Genomic DNA, 17,594 nt, shown 5'->3' on the forward strand with positions numbered 1-17,594 from the left:
TCACTCCTAACAATATAAACACAGTACAAGTACAATAAAAAGTCTAACCCAAATCCTTTGAACACATTTAAGTTAATTGGAATTGGCCATAAAAAACATATACTGCAGCTAATATTGAAAACACTGCCTCAAGGTAATTTTGAGATGATTCAGAAATTAATCAATACACTTAAAAGCAGTGTTTTGCTTTACTTTTAAAGTTGGTTCAATGTTTGTGAATCAATACCTATTCTGTGGTACAAATGTTGTGGAAACTTCTACAGCGATTCAAGTAAATTATCCAGTCACACTGCTTTTTATTCATAATCTTGTAATAAAATTATTCTTCTCCTCTCTTCCCCCCACCCCTCCCACCCCTCATTTTAAACTGGATCTTTGTTCCATTCTTTTCACTGAACAGATCAGGATTATTCAGCGAAATGGTTTCTTGCTGAGCATATGTGTGTAGGAAGTTGACATTTTGATTAATATTTTTAAAGGGACAGAACATAATTAACAATCGTTAAATAATGAACATAATTACTACTGCAATTTGCAATCTTTTTTAAATTTAGCTAGAGAAAGAATTTGAAGCAGAACACAAGAGGAATTTTCTTACTTTTCAATTGTTTTGTCTCCAGTTTGTATTTTCATACAATTGTTCTCCATTCCTTGGAAAGTAAAGCCAAGCCTAGAAATATTAAAAAGTGTACTTTATAAAGACTGTGCATTCCACTCCTCTGAGTTCAGTTTATAGCTTGCTCCCCAATCTCTTTGCTTCACCACTGTTTGCCGTGACTATTCCCTAGAACTTGCTTTCAAATTCACTTCAACTTGCTACCTGTATTGCAGTTTCAAAAATATTTAAAACAAATCTCAATGCCTTTGTTCAAATGCTTTAAACGTTTTACTTCCTTGCTCAGTATCCATCACTAATTTGTCAAGCACTTTGAGATGGTTTTTTACATGAAGGGAGTTCATAAATCCAAGATGTTGTAATACTTAACTAGCAGTGTAAATTATTTTCCGTATTACTGAGGACAATTCAGGAAAAAGGAAAACATCAGTACATTGATGATAACATTTTATGATATCCAAACTACAAATCCTTATATGTAGATTGGCTTGTAGTTATAAACAACAATCAATGAACATTTTAAATTCCATCCCAAATGTACATTCATTGACACATGCAAGCCCCTAGGTTGCAAGCTGGCTATTTTAACCATTTATTGCTTTAAATAGTCAACATCATAGCTGGGCAGATTACCACAACAGTCTCGCCACTTGGTCATCAGCTCATTGCTGACACCACTTATGGTATGTAAATTGGTTTCCTGCACATGAAGGCAAGAAACTGCTTAGTCAGCTGTGATTGCTCTCGTTTACGTTTCTAGTGCATTACAAGTGGTTGAGGCTTACCGTCCAGTTTCCTGTGTACTGCATACAAAGGTTGAGTGCTCATATATGCATCATTAACATCTTACAATTTATTATCTATCATTCATTTCCATGATCATAAGTTCCCTCTGCTGAAAACTAAATGCTATAGGTGTCCAATGAACAGTCAAATAAATAAGATAATATGTTGTTTCCACCTCCTCCCCTCACTTTATATTTCTAATTTCTTACTTTTTAGCACCTTCTATCAAAGCAACTTCATCTGGAGAGGATGCAATGTATGTGCATTGTTGTTTTACAACCCCATCCACTGAGTCCTCTTCTTTAACTTGAACAGTGTGGCATAAACACAAAGCATGGAAAAATATTTCTTCTCTTTCCTAAAAACACAAAATCAAATCAAAGATTTAACGAGGTGACAATTTGTGTGTTAAATTAATTCCAAGACTTCAAGCAATCAAGAACTTTGTTTCTTCACATACAGGTAACGCACCTTGAGAATTTTGGCAATTTTTGAAATTTCAGTGTTAATTTGACAGTGGGTTCTGTATTTATTAAAAATAACTATTTGCACATTCAAGAAAAAAAAGCAGCATGCAACTATGCACACAAACATCTTTAGATTATATTTAATTAGCTAACTAAAATTGTGCTAAAAGTAAGAAAAGCAAATACAGTTTTGTTACCTTTTCAGCCCTTCCATAAGGTCTACTGAAGGTGCCATCATTTGTGGGTAAACCATCAACAACACATGCATCAATAGTTGGATATTTGTACTTAAATCCATCTATACAACATTCAATGAATTCCATGTTGTTCTCAGTTAGTGTTCCAGTTTTATCAGTGAACACATACTGAATCTGCACAGAATGGGAGAAAATATTTCAAAGCATTCAAAAAAGTTAAAGCAAAAGTCAGTGTTGCATCTGAATTTTTGTAATATGTATTTCATGTAATATCTTCCCTTTTCAAATTAAGTCATTGGATAACCTGTAAAATTAACAATCTAAATTTAACACTATATTTACAAGTAGTAGAATTATGGATTCAAAAATCAGCCAGGTCAAAACTTAAGTGATATGTATTGCAACATAGGCATAACAACCTTTAAATTACCAGAATAATATCTTTTTTTTGCAAAATTATATCTACACAGAAAATACAGTTCAATCAATCTTCTTAATTTCACACAGGGAGATTTTTGGCTGTGCTGTTGCTCTAATTCTTTAATATCAAAGAAAAAGATGCTTTTGTCAACTTTTATTTGCTGTACAATCAATTTCAAGGTGAAATAAGTGTTCTGAAGCACTGACCTGGCCTAGTTCCTCATTGAGATCGGAGGTGTTCACCAATGCCCCTTCTCCCAATTGATCATCATACATATCTTTATCCCACGTTATAAAGTAGGAACCAAAGAATTTCTGCATTTCCACAGTAACGTACATGGAGACAGGAATGATGAAGTTGAAGAGCACCATGTAGGAGAGGAAATCAGTAAATATCTTCAAAGGCTGTAAAGAGCAGCACAAATAATCAGCTAAATATCTTCTGTTCCTTCATCGCTCTGCATATTTATCACTTAATAGCAAAACTGATAATTATGATATGCATAGAAGCACTTGATGACCTATCCTATATATTATATGTGTATTATATATATATGCATTATATATATATATAAAATAAATTTATATGCATCTACACATAAGAACATAAGAATGTTCAAGGCAAATGAAGACCAAGGTCCATCCAGTTCGCCTTCCAACACTCATACACATACTATAATTTATGATTAGTGATGTTCAATGTATATCACATCACTATATATCATGATTCATTGTAGAATAAAATCTGGACAGTAAATGGGAGTAAGCCAGCGAATTTAAAATTAGATAGCTACTACATTTAAATAACTTGATTCATTGTATACTGAAAAAGATAAATAGTATTAGTTTTCTCCATCATAAATCTGGATACTGCGCAGACAATTAAATGGCCAACAGAAGGTTTTGCTACTTTCATTCTATTTAAAAATAAACTCTGGCAGCTTGAGCACCAAACCACAAAACTGATGTTATCCACTTGAGCTCAAAATCAACCAGAAAAACAGCACCAGACAGCACAAACTGTCAGATATACAGAAACATGAATTTCTAGCTTCCAACTGAAAGAAAATTATTTTGCTAAATTCCTATTAGACTGCTGTTACAAAAAGAAAATAACCAATAACATTTGCGTGGGATATCCCACTAATTGTTGCAGTTTAAAAAAAGGAAGGGGTCAGGGAGGATTCCAAATGCCTTCCACACTAATTAATAAAATGTTATAAAAGATTTAAATTCATTTTGTATGAATGTAGAATGCACATCAAATAAACTTTCCTCTGCCCCTTATTTTCAATGTGTTCCAATTGTCGTGAATGTCAAATTCCAAGAAGTTAGGATGTTGAACTTTCTACGAATAGAAAGTGTGATAATCTAAAAGCAGGGTATTTTGTAAAAATGCATACCTAGTAGTTGCTTTAGTGTTAAGTACTTTGCTGCAGCAATCCAAATTATTTTAAACTATTCACTTTTTGTTTTACATTTATTTGCACTAAAATCTTGAAATAACCATCAAAACGTAAACAACAACTACTTGCATATATACAGCAGCCTTCAAGTGGGGTAGCGTCTCAGAGCGCTTAAATAACTCTTTATACATCACCCCATCATCCACAAAGATGTTCCAGTAATAGTAGTGCAACAATTGTCTGTCAGCATAATTTAATGTATTGTCGATTACAATTTCAATTGTTACGCTACCATGTTGCCTTCTTTATCCTTTGCTCTTTTGGGGTTATACCAAGCTTCGTCATTAGTAGGAGCATTCTGCCAGATATATTTCAATATAGTGCCTATCACAGACTTGCTGATCAATAGGCATAAATAAACTATTAAAAAAACATTAATAGATCTGCAAGCGTAAAAGAAAACAAAATTAGTTTGAATGGTTTGACAGTATATAACACAACTATAATATAATTTTACACAGTTCAAATGTCTTAAAAGGACTTCACAGGTAATTATCAAGTCTATTTGTAGTCGTCAATTTGTACACAGCAGGTCCCACAAATAACCATGAAGTGAACAACTAATTTAGCTGGAGGATTTTTGGTCACTGGGGAAAAAAATAACTTGCCTTTTTTGTCTTTCTGAACAGGGTAACGGAAAAGAAAAAAATCTATTACAAGTCGATGAGTCACCGTTGATGTCTCCTCCTGTGTATGCACATTTCCTGTACACAAGCAGGAAGTTCTCCAAACGTTACTCCAACAAAGGGAGAAGGGATATCAGTTGTATTTCTTGCACATACTGTGCATGCATGTTGGGAAGAGTCAGTAATCTGCCTGAAATTCTGTAAACTGCATTCATATATTATTATTATTTAATCTATCATGCAGTTTTGCCAAAATGATAAATAATAAACCTATTGCATCTGAAAATACAAGAGTATAAATCCAAAAAACATATTCATGAATTTCTATAACAATGAGAACGAGAATAATACAAGAATAGAATTACTTCTCCACCACTGAACGTTTCTGCGATTTTCCTTGGTAGTTCAAGGCCATTTTAGTTTCCATACCAGTATATATTGCAACACCTGAAATTCATAAAGACATTTGGAAAAAATGTCCATTGTTCAATATATAGAAAGTAACATTACAATTAAATGCAATTTTCAATAGCATAAATATTACTTTATCTTTTGTGAATAGAATACATCCATAATCATCCAAAATCCCAATATCTAATTAAGACTCTTATTTAATTAAAATTTCTTTTACAACAACAGTAGTTTCAAAGCAATTGAAAATAATATTTACCATATATCTGGTCAGTATTTTTTAATGTGGCTCCTCTTAGCAATAGATTTCCTGGCCCCAAAGAACTAAATGTAAAAACACAAAGATGGTTAAACTTCAGTTTAATACTGAAACAGGCAAACTCGAACCTCAAAGAAACAAATGACTGTTTATATCATAACAAAAATAAACAGGATGCACTAGGATCTAAATTGTATGGGATACATACAATATATATTTTTTTATTAATAAATAATAATAAAATAATAATAATATATATGTATTTGAAACCCTTTTACTTTTTGGATAAACAAACAGACATCATTAGTCTATTTGTGTTTTGGTAATAGAACCTTAGTTTGTTTCGCCCTCAAAATATACAGTCAATTCACTTTATAGTATATTCTGTGAAGTGCTTTGAGACTCCTTGAAGACGTGATAAAGGCGCTATATCAAATTTAAGGATCATTATTATAGGAACAAACTGAATCCAATGAGTTTTTAAATTTACTACAGAATACCATTTCTTCGTATAAAATGCTCTATTCTAATATCAACATTTTGAACAACATAGACATGTACAAATAAGCAGGTTGCTTATTTCAACAGATCATATCTATATTTTTGTGAACAGTTGATCAATGTCAGCTTTATTTTATAGAAGTGAAAACTTTTATACAACACAAAGGTGTACCCTTCTATAGTTTTCATGCTTCAATAATAAAATTACCTGGCGGTTGGTTCTTGTTTATTCCTGAAAACATGAATTCGACCAACAAACCTGTAATTATCAAAATGGACATCAATATGGAATTTGTAAAATTGCTCCACAAGAATATTTTATTGAAATGCTACCAACAACTTTAGCCCTACCTGGTAAGAATTTAGTAAAGATCAAAAGCAGAAAAAAAAGTAAACTCAATTCAGAAATGTCAGCATTTATAGATTTTGTGTGTCCAAAATCTGTCATATAGTTGGGAGGATAAAAATGTTGGGCTTGTTTGGTTTCAGTTCAATCCTATGCAGTTTATTTTTATATAAAAATCTCTACTTGGAGCCATTTTCCTGCAGATGTAAAGTACTGTGAATGATTTCAGCCTTTACAAGCATCAATCCAGTATTAAACTACACAAGTATTTGATGTTAGATCACTGCCAGTCGAATAAGGTCCCATTTACATTTCGCTGTAACTTGTTTTAAATTTTAAAAAATAGAAACTTGTCACTGCTTGGTCATCTCTTGCTTGTCTATGTACCCAACTTTTCTCAGGGATTGCTCAATAAGAACATGGGCAAAAAGCTTTAGCTGATGGCTCCTTCTCCAAACCAGCAATTGTAACATTACAACTACCACGCCCAGCCCCCTTCAATCTGAGATGAACGAATTAATAAAGGATTAAAAACCTATGTCTTTGTTAGTTGCTGCTCAATGGTTCAACTTGTGGTCAATGTGCAGGTCATTTTTAAAAATATATGGTAGCTCAGCAGAAACCACAACTGGAATACCCAAAGTGTGCTAATTGTTACTCAGAAGACTAAAGAAACTAAGTCACAAGGTTTTGGCAACAAGTTTTGTTAAACCCACATTCTACATTTTCCTGACAGACAAGGCTCTAACATTGTAGAAATATGTCCTTAAGTAAATATGAATTACACTGTAAGTACTCTGCTGCAAATATCAGACCAAATTCATTTGAAATTTGAATTTATAAACCTTAATTGAATGTTGGCATATGAAAAAATCTCTAGCAAATCTCTAGATTATGAAATGTTAGTTACATTCAACCTTACTATATAAATAAGATTCGTACTTGTAAAGGTCAGGTTGAGGTTGTTCACATTCAATGGTGGCATTCAACGAATCAATTTCCATGTCTGTACGGAATGCAATGGTGTCACGGACAGCAAAGTAAGTCTGATAAAGGATTATAAAAATATATGTAAGAATTATCGCAAAGTAAGACAAGGAAATGAATAAATTGCCATACAAAGTTGACAAACATTTTTTTAAACAAACTATGTAAGAGGATGGAACTGGTGACTATCCGACTAAAGTTAGAAGCCAAATATATAGCAATAACCACACTCAAAGTTGGCTTTTGAAAATAAGTGAAGGGGCAAAACAAAAGGATGACGATCAAAAGATGGCCACAAGAGATAAAATGTGTGAAACAAGTTCAACAGGACTGTATAAGGCTCGAACTGCATCAAGAGACTGAATGCAAAAAAAAAGAAAAGTCTCATGCCCAATGAATCTGTAGAAAAACTGACAGGGAAATCTCAAAAAAATTCTTATTAGAAAAATAAAACATTATTTTGGCTCTGCATTGATACATCACATACTACAAAAATGTTTTATCTTTGCGTAAATAGCAATTTGTTTAGTCACCTCATTGGACAATTAAAATGTTTTATTTCACATCATAAAATTCCAGACTCAGCCTGAAAAAAGATAAAACAGAAACACTATTTTATTGCTCCACTAATTATTAATAGATAAGGATTATTACTATTTACTGAACTGTTATAGAATATATGGAAAATGATGCTGCACAACTGAGAGAACTGCAAATTCCCTCAATCAACTACAATCTCAAATAAAACAGCAGTCACAATACGTCCCATGCCGAGATATGCTAAGGATTTGTGCCCATATTCACATTGGGTCCATTTTTCAAGCACCAACAATAAGAAATTCTGTTCTGCAACTATTTACTTAAAAAGTTATATTTTTCTAAATTATCTTATGGTTGCTTATTTGGGAGAGGAAAAGAACACAGAAGAATTCAAAAACAGAAAACGAAGAGAAGTAGCCGTCAAACAAAAGCAAAGAATTTTAATATTCATAAAAGTCAGTGAAATTGTTCCTGGCAGAAACTCTTTTAAATATACTAAAAAGGTTATTACAGTATCACAAGCATTAGTGTTCATTGAATATCACAGAAGAAATCACGTGGCTTTGTACCGACTTTACCTTTTGGCTCGATTCTCCATCCAAACTAGCAGTAGTAACGTAGCATAAACCATCGTCCCTGCTAGAAGACAGAAGGATGAGATCACATGGAAATGTTTCATCTTCTTTGACGCGCACAACATCTCCAACCTAGAAAAAGAACAACTGATTAAACCAAGGACCTGTTATTGCATAGGTTTAATTCTAGATGTGGGGCCATTTTTTAAATCCAGTAAATTAACTAACTTTGAAATGTGAAAATATTAATTGCTGCAGTCGTATTGCTATAGAGTTAAAAGGCTGCAATCAGACCCAACATTTCAGAAGTAAAAGGAAATTATCTGAATTCAATTAATATTTACAAGCATTGACCCCAAACCAGATTTTATTTATTCATTCACTCACACATAGCCATAAAAGTTTAATCAGGAAGTCAGCTCAGGACACGGTTGCACAAAGGTCTGTACTCCATCATAGTCTTCCATCTAAACCAAGATCTTATGATGAGATGTGAGGCCCAACTGCCACCTAATCTTAGCCAAATCTTAAAAAAGAAGCAGCTTCTAAATTGAAGCTGAATTTAAGAATTTTTAACAATTTTTTGCAATCTTAAAATTTAAGGCAAAATAGTCTTATTGGCTAAGAGTAGTTGGCATTTTGGGCCTGTGAATTGGAAGGTGCAAAAGGGAAGAGAAAATATCATCATCTTCCTTGGCCATAGACACACACACATCCCAGAAGCTTTGGCTGAAAAGTGGAAGCAACATGCCTATCTTTTTAATGTCAGTTCCTAGATCTGAGAATTAGATAGAGAATTTCATAACCTTTAAATTAAAACTCAAAAAAAAGTGCATATGTGTCTTTCTGATCAAATCTACACTTATATAGATCTTGCCCTTGCCTCATACTGTAGGTTCAGTGCAACTGCATTAAAATTACGATCCCGATAGCCACACACAGGTGCGCAAATAAATAGAAAGTTCCCAATATCAGATCCTACCAGACGTCAGTAATGTACGAAAAGAAAATAATTTGTTAACATGTGCTTCTGTGCATAAAACGCACCTTTGCACCAATATATTTTGTAAAGTTTACTGGATATTTTCAGTTGTTGAATGGAAAAAAGAACAAATTATACACAATATTCTATCCATAAGATTATTACCTGAATTTTTTCACTTTGTGTTCTTACTACATTTCCTTCAACAACAACATAAACAGGACTTCTATTCACCGAATTATCTGCTTTGTGTCTAAGCCAATCTTCATAACCCTGTAAAAAGAGAGAAAAAGTAAATGTGAAATGCCAATATCAAATAGTCAAACAATTTTCTAAATATGGTTGCATTCTAAATCATGTAATGTTTTTCTATCTACATCTACAGTCAGCTTATCCAAAACAAAAAGATTACTTTTACTGAATGGATAATTTAATTTTAATCAAAATATGCTTAATGTATAATAAGTGATTTAAATCAAAATATGCTTGAATCTTACAAATCAATGCAATAAAACTTTCATTATTGGTACAAAGGAATACAATATTCTGTGAAAAAAAACAAATGCTGCTATATCCTGTAAACTGTTACAAACTAGATATTTATACCAATGTATCTATCATATTAAATCTAAAATAATCAATATATAATTTAGGCATTTCAATAACTTATTGCTTTGAATAAACCACATCCTTTAAATGAAAGGGGAGGAAAATGAGGAAGTAACTGCAAACTTTTAAAGAGGTTCAAAAGGATAGAAGAAACGTGTTTCAGATCAAATGAAAAAAAGTTTCACAGACAAATCACAGACAGTCATGAGATTATTCCAAACAAACCAACAATGGACATGTCTTACTTGTTTAATTGCAGTTACAATGATTACAAAAAAGAGAGGGAGTCCACTTGTGACTGGGCTGGTTGGGGTATCAACAATAACCTGAGAGAAAAGGAATTTTTTTAAAAAAACGCTTATTAACTAGGAAGTAAGATAATTAAAGCAATTACTGCTTGTTAGCTTATCAAGTAACACTAAAGAATGTTGAAATATTACTGATACCCAAAGTATAGAAACCATGTTAATACTGTGTTATTTACATTTAGTTTACTTTTAAATAGATGAATCTTAAAGTCCAATACATATTCTGAACATTATACATCAATTACTATTTTGATATTATCAGTTAAAGAGCTTTCCCATGAACTCAAACTTACCTGTACAAGGAATATGATAAGAAAGTAAAAATTTGCAATTCTTCTGAACTGTTCGAATAAATTTTTCGGAATAAAGTTCCAATAGGTGTACTGTGCCAAAAGGGAGGGGCGGGTGGGGGGAGAGAAAGAGAATATAGAAGACAAACAAGTTCAATTACCACTACTACTCTCTAGACTAGTCACTTTCAACATTATAATACTCGTAACTTTTCACCAGCCAATAAATTATTTCTATTTTCTGTTATGCAATGTTTGGATAGTTTACAGTAATGTACAATACAAGAATGGCAAGGTCTTTTCCCTCATTCCCTGCACTTCATTCTATCCGGAATCGGTACACTAATATTAGTTTAGTGGTTTAATTTCATTTCGAAAAAAAGATGCCGCTTCAAAACAGGCTTCCCTTTTGGACATTGTGAACACAAAAAAAGGCAAGGATAAATTCTCCTGTTCTAAGATTAAAATTAGCAGCACTTTTGACATATGTATCTGAAGTTTAATGTCACCTATGTGAGAATTAAAGAAGGAATGCAAAGCATGCAGCTGCAATACAATACTCACCATTGAAATGGACCTGGGACCTAACCAATGCACTGGAACCCCGTTCATCAAAGTTAAACATGAACCTACCTTTGAAGATACTATTCTGTTGTTACGGAAATGCTGTGGAAGAAAGCTTTCTGTGCCAGGAGGTGGATGATGTCCTACATAAACCGTGCGGCTGTCAACCCGTTTTTCATCTCTAGGACACTGGAGGAGGGGGGAAAAAAAAAGGAAAAGCTTAAAGTCGTAATAGGTGACATCAAAGACCTTTCCATCTTTTCCACTCCTTTGTTATTTTGCTAAAAGATAACAGTCATGGTCATGTTTTTCTCTCTATGAAGAGATGTGTTTCACCATATTAGTTACCTAGCACTGCGATCTATTAGCAGTATACCACCCTGTCCACTCCTCCTCGGTGGGCACTTGCCTACACCAAGTGCCCTGCCCTACCATTAGTAATCGGGCCTTCAGCTCTTCTGCCAATACTATCTGTAACTCCATCCCGGAATCTCTCCGCCTCACTTGCCTCTTTCAAGGCTCATCTCGAGACCTTCCTCTTTGACCGTATATTGACCTTTACTCTCCACCCGTCTTGATTCCTATCCCCACCTTGAGTGCAAACCCCTAACTGTCCAGGACCTTGGGACATCCTTCCAACGTGAAAGGCACTATATAAATGTAATTTTGTTGTCGTTAGTTGGATGAAGGTCGATATTAAAATCTAGCATTGATACACAATGAATTTTTTTAAAAAACAAAATCATAACAAGTCTCCCCCCCAGTCAATGGCTCAGTTCTAGATGATACAATTCGTAAAGTTCTGCACACAAGGTGATGATATACATCGTTTTGCAGGTAAAATATGCCCATCATCAGAATTTCTACTCCGTTGTAAACAGGGTAACTGAAGCAAAATATGTTTGTTCCTTATTTATTATTTATAAAATACTGAAAGGAACAGGGTATCAATGAGGATCTATCCTACCATATAGAATGTTGAGTATTCTGTAGTACTTGTTATCCTTCAGATAAGTGTACATGCACGATTATAAACATTTTTATTTTCTTAAAAACTGCCGTAAATTACAATATACGTAGAAATAGAAAAGAGGATTATTTAACCATGGTATGCAGGATAGAAATGGAATGGGTTAAACAAAAAACTTCTTTCTGTGTTCAATTTCCCTTCAGTAATCACTTAATGAGCATTGCACACCTTTGTGTTTTGCAACCATGTCAAAGTAGATTTTGACAATAATGTCACACTAATTGAGGGCAATTTTATCCAATTAGAATCAAACAAATTATAGCAAAAAGTAATTCAGGGCCCAGTTGTCATTCAACTAATTTCTCATGCTACACTGTGCTCTGTTGACCCTATTGCATTGCAACTTAGTTTAATTGCATGTTAAAACATGTCCTTTCAGTTTCAACATGCAAAGTCACATTAAATTGTTACTAGATAAAAACACGGAAGAGAACTGCATAATGTGGCAATATTTTGTTTGCATATCTAAACAACTACCAGAAATGTATTTAATAATATATCAATTTAGTTTCCTTAGATTTATGATTGTGCTGATAAGCAAAATATGAAATGTCACTGCCTGGCCCTGAACACCTTGAGCAATGCATTTAATCACAACATTTTGAAGTTCATAGTTTCTCTTGATTCTTGGCAACCACAAACAACACTGACAGCCTGGCTTGCTACAGAATATGAAACAACTCCAAAACAATTAAGTAAATAGAAATAATATAAATATTCCAAAGGAGTTAAACTAAGCAAAAGTGTGATTTTTAGTACGCAAAGCGCCAGCTGATTATCTAAGTTAAAGTATGCGATTAGAACAATGCAAACACAATTTAAACAAAAGTTGCCTTGCCCATTTCTTCATTACTTTATTTACAGGATTTTCAAAAACAGGATCATCAAGGCTTTTTCCCCCTGAGGAAGGATAGAAGTCTAAACAATCCAAAACAGCTGCGGAAGTCTATACTGATAACTTGAACTAGAAACCAGTATAACTACCTCTGTTGCAATAAACACGATACTCTATGTCATAATGTCCAATTTCCTTTACAGTAATGACATTTTAGACATACAGTATAATGTGAAAGGAACAATAACAAGCTGTATTTTCAAAAACATACTTCAAATAGAAGGAATTCAACCAGTCTTCTTGTTGTGTTCAATCTTTTCAGTTAATTTCAAAAGTGATTGTTTCACACTACTGCCTGCAGATTAAATTACCTCTCACAAAGTTAAGATGTAACGTTTTATTAAATTTATTAAATAAAACATTACTGTTACCGTGAAGCCGTCCGGCATGGAGTGCACTATATAAATCCAAGTTGGTGTTGTTGTAAATAAGTGATTTGAATTGTTTTAAAAACAACAAAAAAGCAGGAAAAAAGGTCAGTAGTTGATTAAAGCTGAAAACAATACTTCAGTAGCTCTATTCTGATGACGGGTTAACCCAAAATGTTAACTTCTCATTGCAGCATACTGTTTACTTCAATAACTCCATTCAGAAATGAAACAAAAATGTTATTGAACAAAACGCAAAATACTACAGACACTGGAGATCTGAAACAAAAACAGAAGTTGCTGGGAACACTCAGCACATCAGGTAGCATCTATGGAGAAAGGAAAGTGAGTCAATGTTTCAGGTCCACGAACCTTCGTCAGAACTGGGGCATGTTGGGAAGGAGAGGCTTTTAAGGACTAACAGAGAGGCGGGAGCAGGGCAAGGAAGACAAAGGAGAAAATGGAGGGGTGATGGGTTAAAGAGGTGTTAATGATGCAAAACAAAGGGGGTGGGAATTGCAACAAAACAGGCAGACCAGAGAGAGGTGTGTTTGGGACCCAGATAATGTGGTAATGGTCACAGAAGAGGGGGAGAGGGAAGCTGTTATGGTCTGAAATTATTGAAATCAATATTGAGGCCAGAGGGCTGCAGGGTCCTTAGCAGATAGATGAGGTGCTGTTCCTTGAGCTTGTGCTATAGTTCATTGGAACAATGTAGGAGATCATGGATGGAGAGGTCAGAGTGCGAGTGGGAGGAAGAGTTGAAGTGGCAAGAAACCGGAAGCTCAGAGTTGTGCTTGCGGACAGAACAGCAAATCGGTCACTCAATCTACGTTTGGACTCCCCAATATAGAGAAGACCACATCGTGAGCAGTGAATGCAGTATACTACATTGGTCCCGGGATCCGATGCTGCGAAGTGCTCTGAGACGCCGTCTGACGTGGAGGGTGCTATATAAATCCAAGTAATAATAATAATAATCCTTGCATTTGATATAGCGCTTTTCACGTCGGGAGGACGTCCCAAAGCGCTTCACAGAACACACTGTAAAGTGAATTGACTGTATATTTGTGGGCGAACGCAGCAGCCAATTGCGCACAGCAATGTCCCACAAACAGTCGTAGATTGAAAATGACCAATTTAATTATTGTTTTTAGTTTTGGAGGGATTATTATTGGGCGTGTGGAGTAAAGAAACTTGCCCAAGGTTTCGCCCTGCCTGGAATTGAACTCAGGTCTCTCACTTGCAAAGCGAGTGCTCTAACCACTGAGCTACAGGACTCCACAAGTAGTAGTAGTAGTAGTTCTTGTTGGTGGTGTGCGAATGTAAAAGGACTAAAATACGTAAAGTACAGAGTGTCTATACTATGATAAGATTAAAGTTATTTTTTAAGCAACAATGTCGATAAATTAGAGGAGAACCAGTGTCCCTGTCCTGTCCTGTCTGCAAATGTATAATTAAACTTGTGATGACTGAATATTGCTTGTCAATCAACAGCAAGAATTGTTTTGAGACATGAGGTGATCGCAAATAATCATGTATATAAACTGATGGGACTGCCTCATTGGTAGAGGGAGAGTACCGACTCTACTGAAAGACGTACTATTGTATTGCCTCTCGCTTTCCCTCTCCTTGCTGCAAGTGTTAAGTAAACTATATTTCTGAGCAAACTCTGTTTGTGAGTGTTCGTTTAATCCTAGCTATAGCGACTACATCCTGGGTTCGACAGTGGTAGTACATGTAAATCACTGTCTCACTTGAAAACTGTGTTTGGGGCCCAGGACAGTTTTATGGGTGGAGGCGAAAGGGCAGGTATTGCATTTCCTGTGCTGGGATAGGAAGGGAAGGTGCCAAGGATAGGAGAGTAACTGTTGGTGGTGATGGAGGAATGAACCAGGAAATCATGAGGGAACGGTCCATTTGGAATGCTGAGGGGAGGGAGGGAATTTGGTGGTTGGATCACGCTGGAGGTGCCGGAAATAGCAGAGAATTATTTGTTGGATGTTGAGGCTGGTGGGTGGAAGGTGAGGGCAAGGGGGACCCTATCACGGTTCTGGGAAGAGGGGGATCGGGTGAGGGTAGAGGTACGGGAAATAGCGTGGTCACGGTCAAGAGTCCTGCTTACTACAGTGGATGGGAATCCTCAGTCGAGGAAAAACAAGGACATTTCAGTTGCTCTGGTGTGAAAGATGGAATCGTCAGAGCAGATGCAGCAGAGGCGGAGGAACTCAGAAAAGTGAATGGAGTCTTTACAGGAGGCGGGGTGGGAGGAGGTATAGTCCAGGTAACTGCGGGAGTTGGTGGGCTTGTAAAAGATATCTGTGGATAATCTATGCCCCGATATAGAAATGGTGAAATCGAGGAAGGGAAGGGTCGAAAATGGAACATGTGAATGTTATGAAGGTCTGCAGCTCGTGTACTCTCACCCACCAAGCTCTGTGACCCCATCACTCCTACCCTCACCCAACTCCACTGGCTCTCCATCCCTCAGATGATCGAGTTCAAGATCCTCATCCTCACCTTTAAGGCCATCCATGGCCTTGCCCCCTTCTACCTCTCTGACCGGCTGACCCCCTATCAACCTGCCCGCTCCCTCCGTTCATTGGGCTCCGGCCTGCTCCATGTCTCCCACCCGACCTACCCTACCATCGGTGGCCGGGCTTTCAGCCTCTCTGCCCCCACACTCTGGAATTCCATCCCACTGTCCTTTTGCCTCGCTTCCTCCTTTGCCTCCTTCAAGGCCGGTCACAAGACCCTTCTCTTCGACCGTGCCTTTGGTCTCCCTCCCACCTCTCTGCCTTCCCTCACCCCTACACCACCCCTCCCCCATGTTCGGGCCCCAACAACTGACTGTTCAGAGCTTTGGGAAGTCCTCCCGACGTGAAAGGCGCTCTATAAATGTAATTTTGTTGTTGTTGATGTTGTTATGGAGGGGTGGAAGGTGGAAGCGAAATTGGCGAATTTTTCCAGCTCATTGCGAGAGCAGGAAGCAACCCAAATACAGTCATCAATGTATCTGAGGAACAGGTCAGGGAGTGGACCTAAGGAGGCCCGGAACAAAGAGTGTTGCAGGTGGCCAACAAACAGACAGGCAAAGCTGGAACCCATGTGGGTTCCCAAAATAGCATCTTTTACTTGGAGGAAGTGGGTGGAGTTGAAGGTGAAGTTGTTCAATGTCAGAACAAGTTCAGCCAGGTGGAGGAGGGTGGTGGTGGATGGAGACTGGTTGGGCTGCTGTTCGAAATTGATGTGTTGGGCCTACAAGCAATCCTTGTGGGGGATGGAAGTGGAGAGGGACTGAATGTCCATTGAAAATAGAAATCCACATTGATTGGTGTAAGCAGCTATTGCTCAAGTTCCAAATCGCCAGCTAACGGAAACCATTGCTCAATGGGAAGGGATGTATGTCTGAGCTGTGGTTAAGAGGTCGGTGGCAATGCTGAGCTGTGCTGCTCACAAGGAAACCTCAGCTGCTGATTCCTGCTATCTATTTAGTGAAGGACTCAAACCTATGCTTTTGGATGTGAAATGACCAATTAGTGACTATTCTCCAGGGTTGGGGTAGGGGTGGGGGGAAAGAGTAGGAGAGAGGTGAGCAGGATTTCTTTGGCGTTGAGCTGGCTCCAAGGTGATGTGCTTAGCAACGGAATGTCAGAACTGAGAAACCTCAAAACTGAGTCAATCCTTTGTGGAGTCTGGTTCCTGAGCCAGGCGAATCTATGGTGCTTCATGGCACTGCCGGTAATAGACTAGTCTGTGTGCCTCATCATCAGAATTTGGAATGGCAGAGTGATCACTGGACGCAGGAATTCTTATCACTTGGGTCATATTGTTGTTAAGCCTTAAAGCCAAAGCCCTAATGGATAGCGTTTGCCAGACAGTGCTCTCAATGATGAGCTATAATTAGTTTTTCCAATAAGAAGCGAGGTATAATTCTAAGAATTTAGAATAACAAGAAAAGAGCACTCATCCAGTTTTTTAAAAAAACCTTTTCAGCACTTTTAATCTGACCTCATGATTTAGACAAGCGCAAACATACCCTACCAAACAAATCAATCCCTAAGGAGCAAAGTCTAATGTTTCCACATGGTTAGGATCACTTAAACAAAGCTATTTAATATCAAAAGTTAAGTATACTGTTATTGCCTATATACAGTATTACCAAACTCCACAAAGGGTTACTTAATATTATTAATACAAATTTAGCTCAACTAAATATGGACATCATACACACTTTGCTTAAATAAATTTAAGATGTAACGGAAAGTAAAAATTCTCTATGCAATCTTCAGTCCTGGATTAACAGTGGCTACAATAAACATTGCCAATCAGTGGAACAATGTAATCCATT

At 36.3% G+C, this 17,594-nt stretch overlaps 1 protein-coding gene across 5 annotated transcripts in view; it reads right to left on the reverse strand.

Annotated features, from left to right (window-relative positions):
* atp11c (ATPase phospholipid transporting 11C) overlaps positions 1-17,594 on the reverse strand; it is a 41,761-nt gene that overhangs the window by 16,198 nt on the left and 7,969 nt on the right. For 4 of the 5 annotated variants that reach the window (XM_007892864.2, XM_007892863.2, XM_007892865.2 and 1 more), the window contains exons 2-15: positions 11,020-11,139; positions 10,390-10,479; positions 10,034-10,114; positions 9,345-9,452; positions 8,201-8,329; positions 7,038-7,141; positions 5,958-6,008; positions 5,249-5,313; positions 4,944-5,025; positions 4,185-4,335; positions 2,694-2,891; positions 2,067-2,240; positions 1,612-1,760; positions 599-670 (exon numbers count right to left, since the gene is read on the reverse strand). In XM_007892864.2, the coding sequence (XP_007891055.2) occupies positions 599-670; positions 1,612-1,760; positions 2,067-2,240; positions 2,694-2,891; positions 4,185-4,335; positions 4,944-5,025; positions 5,249-5,313; positions 5,958-6,008; positions 7,038-7,141; positions 8,201-8,329; positions 9,345-9,452; positions 10,034-10,114; positions 10,390-10,479; positions 11,020-11,139 (1,574 nt within the window). The remainder of the gene's footprint in view (positions 1-598; positions 671-1,611; positions 1,761-2,066; positions 2,241-2,693; positions 2,892-4,184; positions 4,336-4,943; positions 5,026-5,248; positions 5,314-5,957; positions 6,009-7,037; positions 7,142-8,200; positions 8,330-9,344; positions 9,453-10,033; positions 10,115-10,389; positions 10,480-11,019; positions 11,140-17,594) is intronic. The other variant, XM_007892866.2, reaches the window with a different exon arrangement.

The sequence above is a fragment of the Callorhinchus milii genome, unplaced genomic scaffold (assembly GCF_018977255.1).
Source record: "Callorhinchus milii isolate IMCB2004 unplaced genomic scaffold, IMCB_Cmil_1.0 Scaffold15, whole genome shotgun sequence".
Taxonomy (NCBI): domain Eukaryota; kingdom Metazoa; phylum Chordata; class Chondrichthyes; order Chimaeriformes; family Callorhinchidae; genus Callorhinchus; species Callorhinchus milii.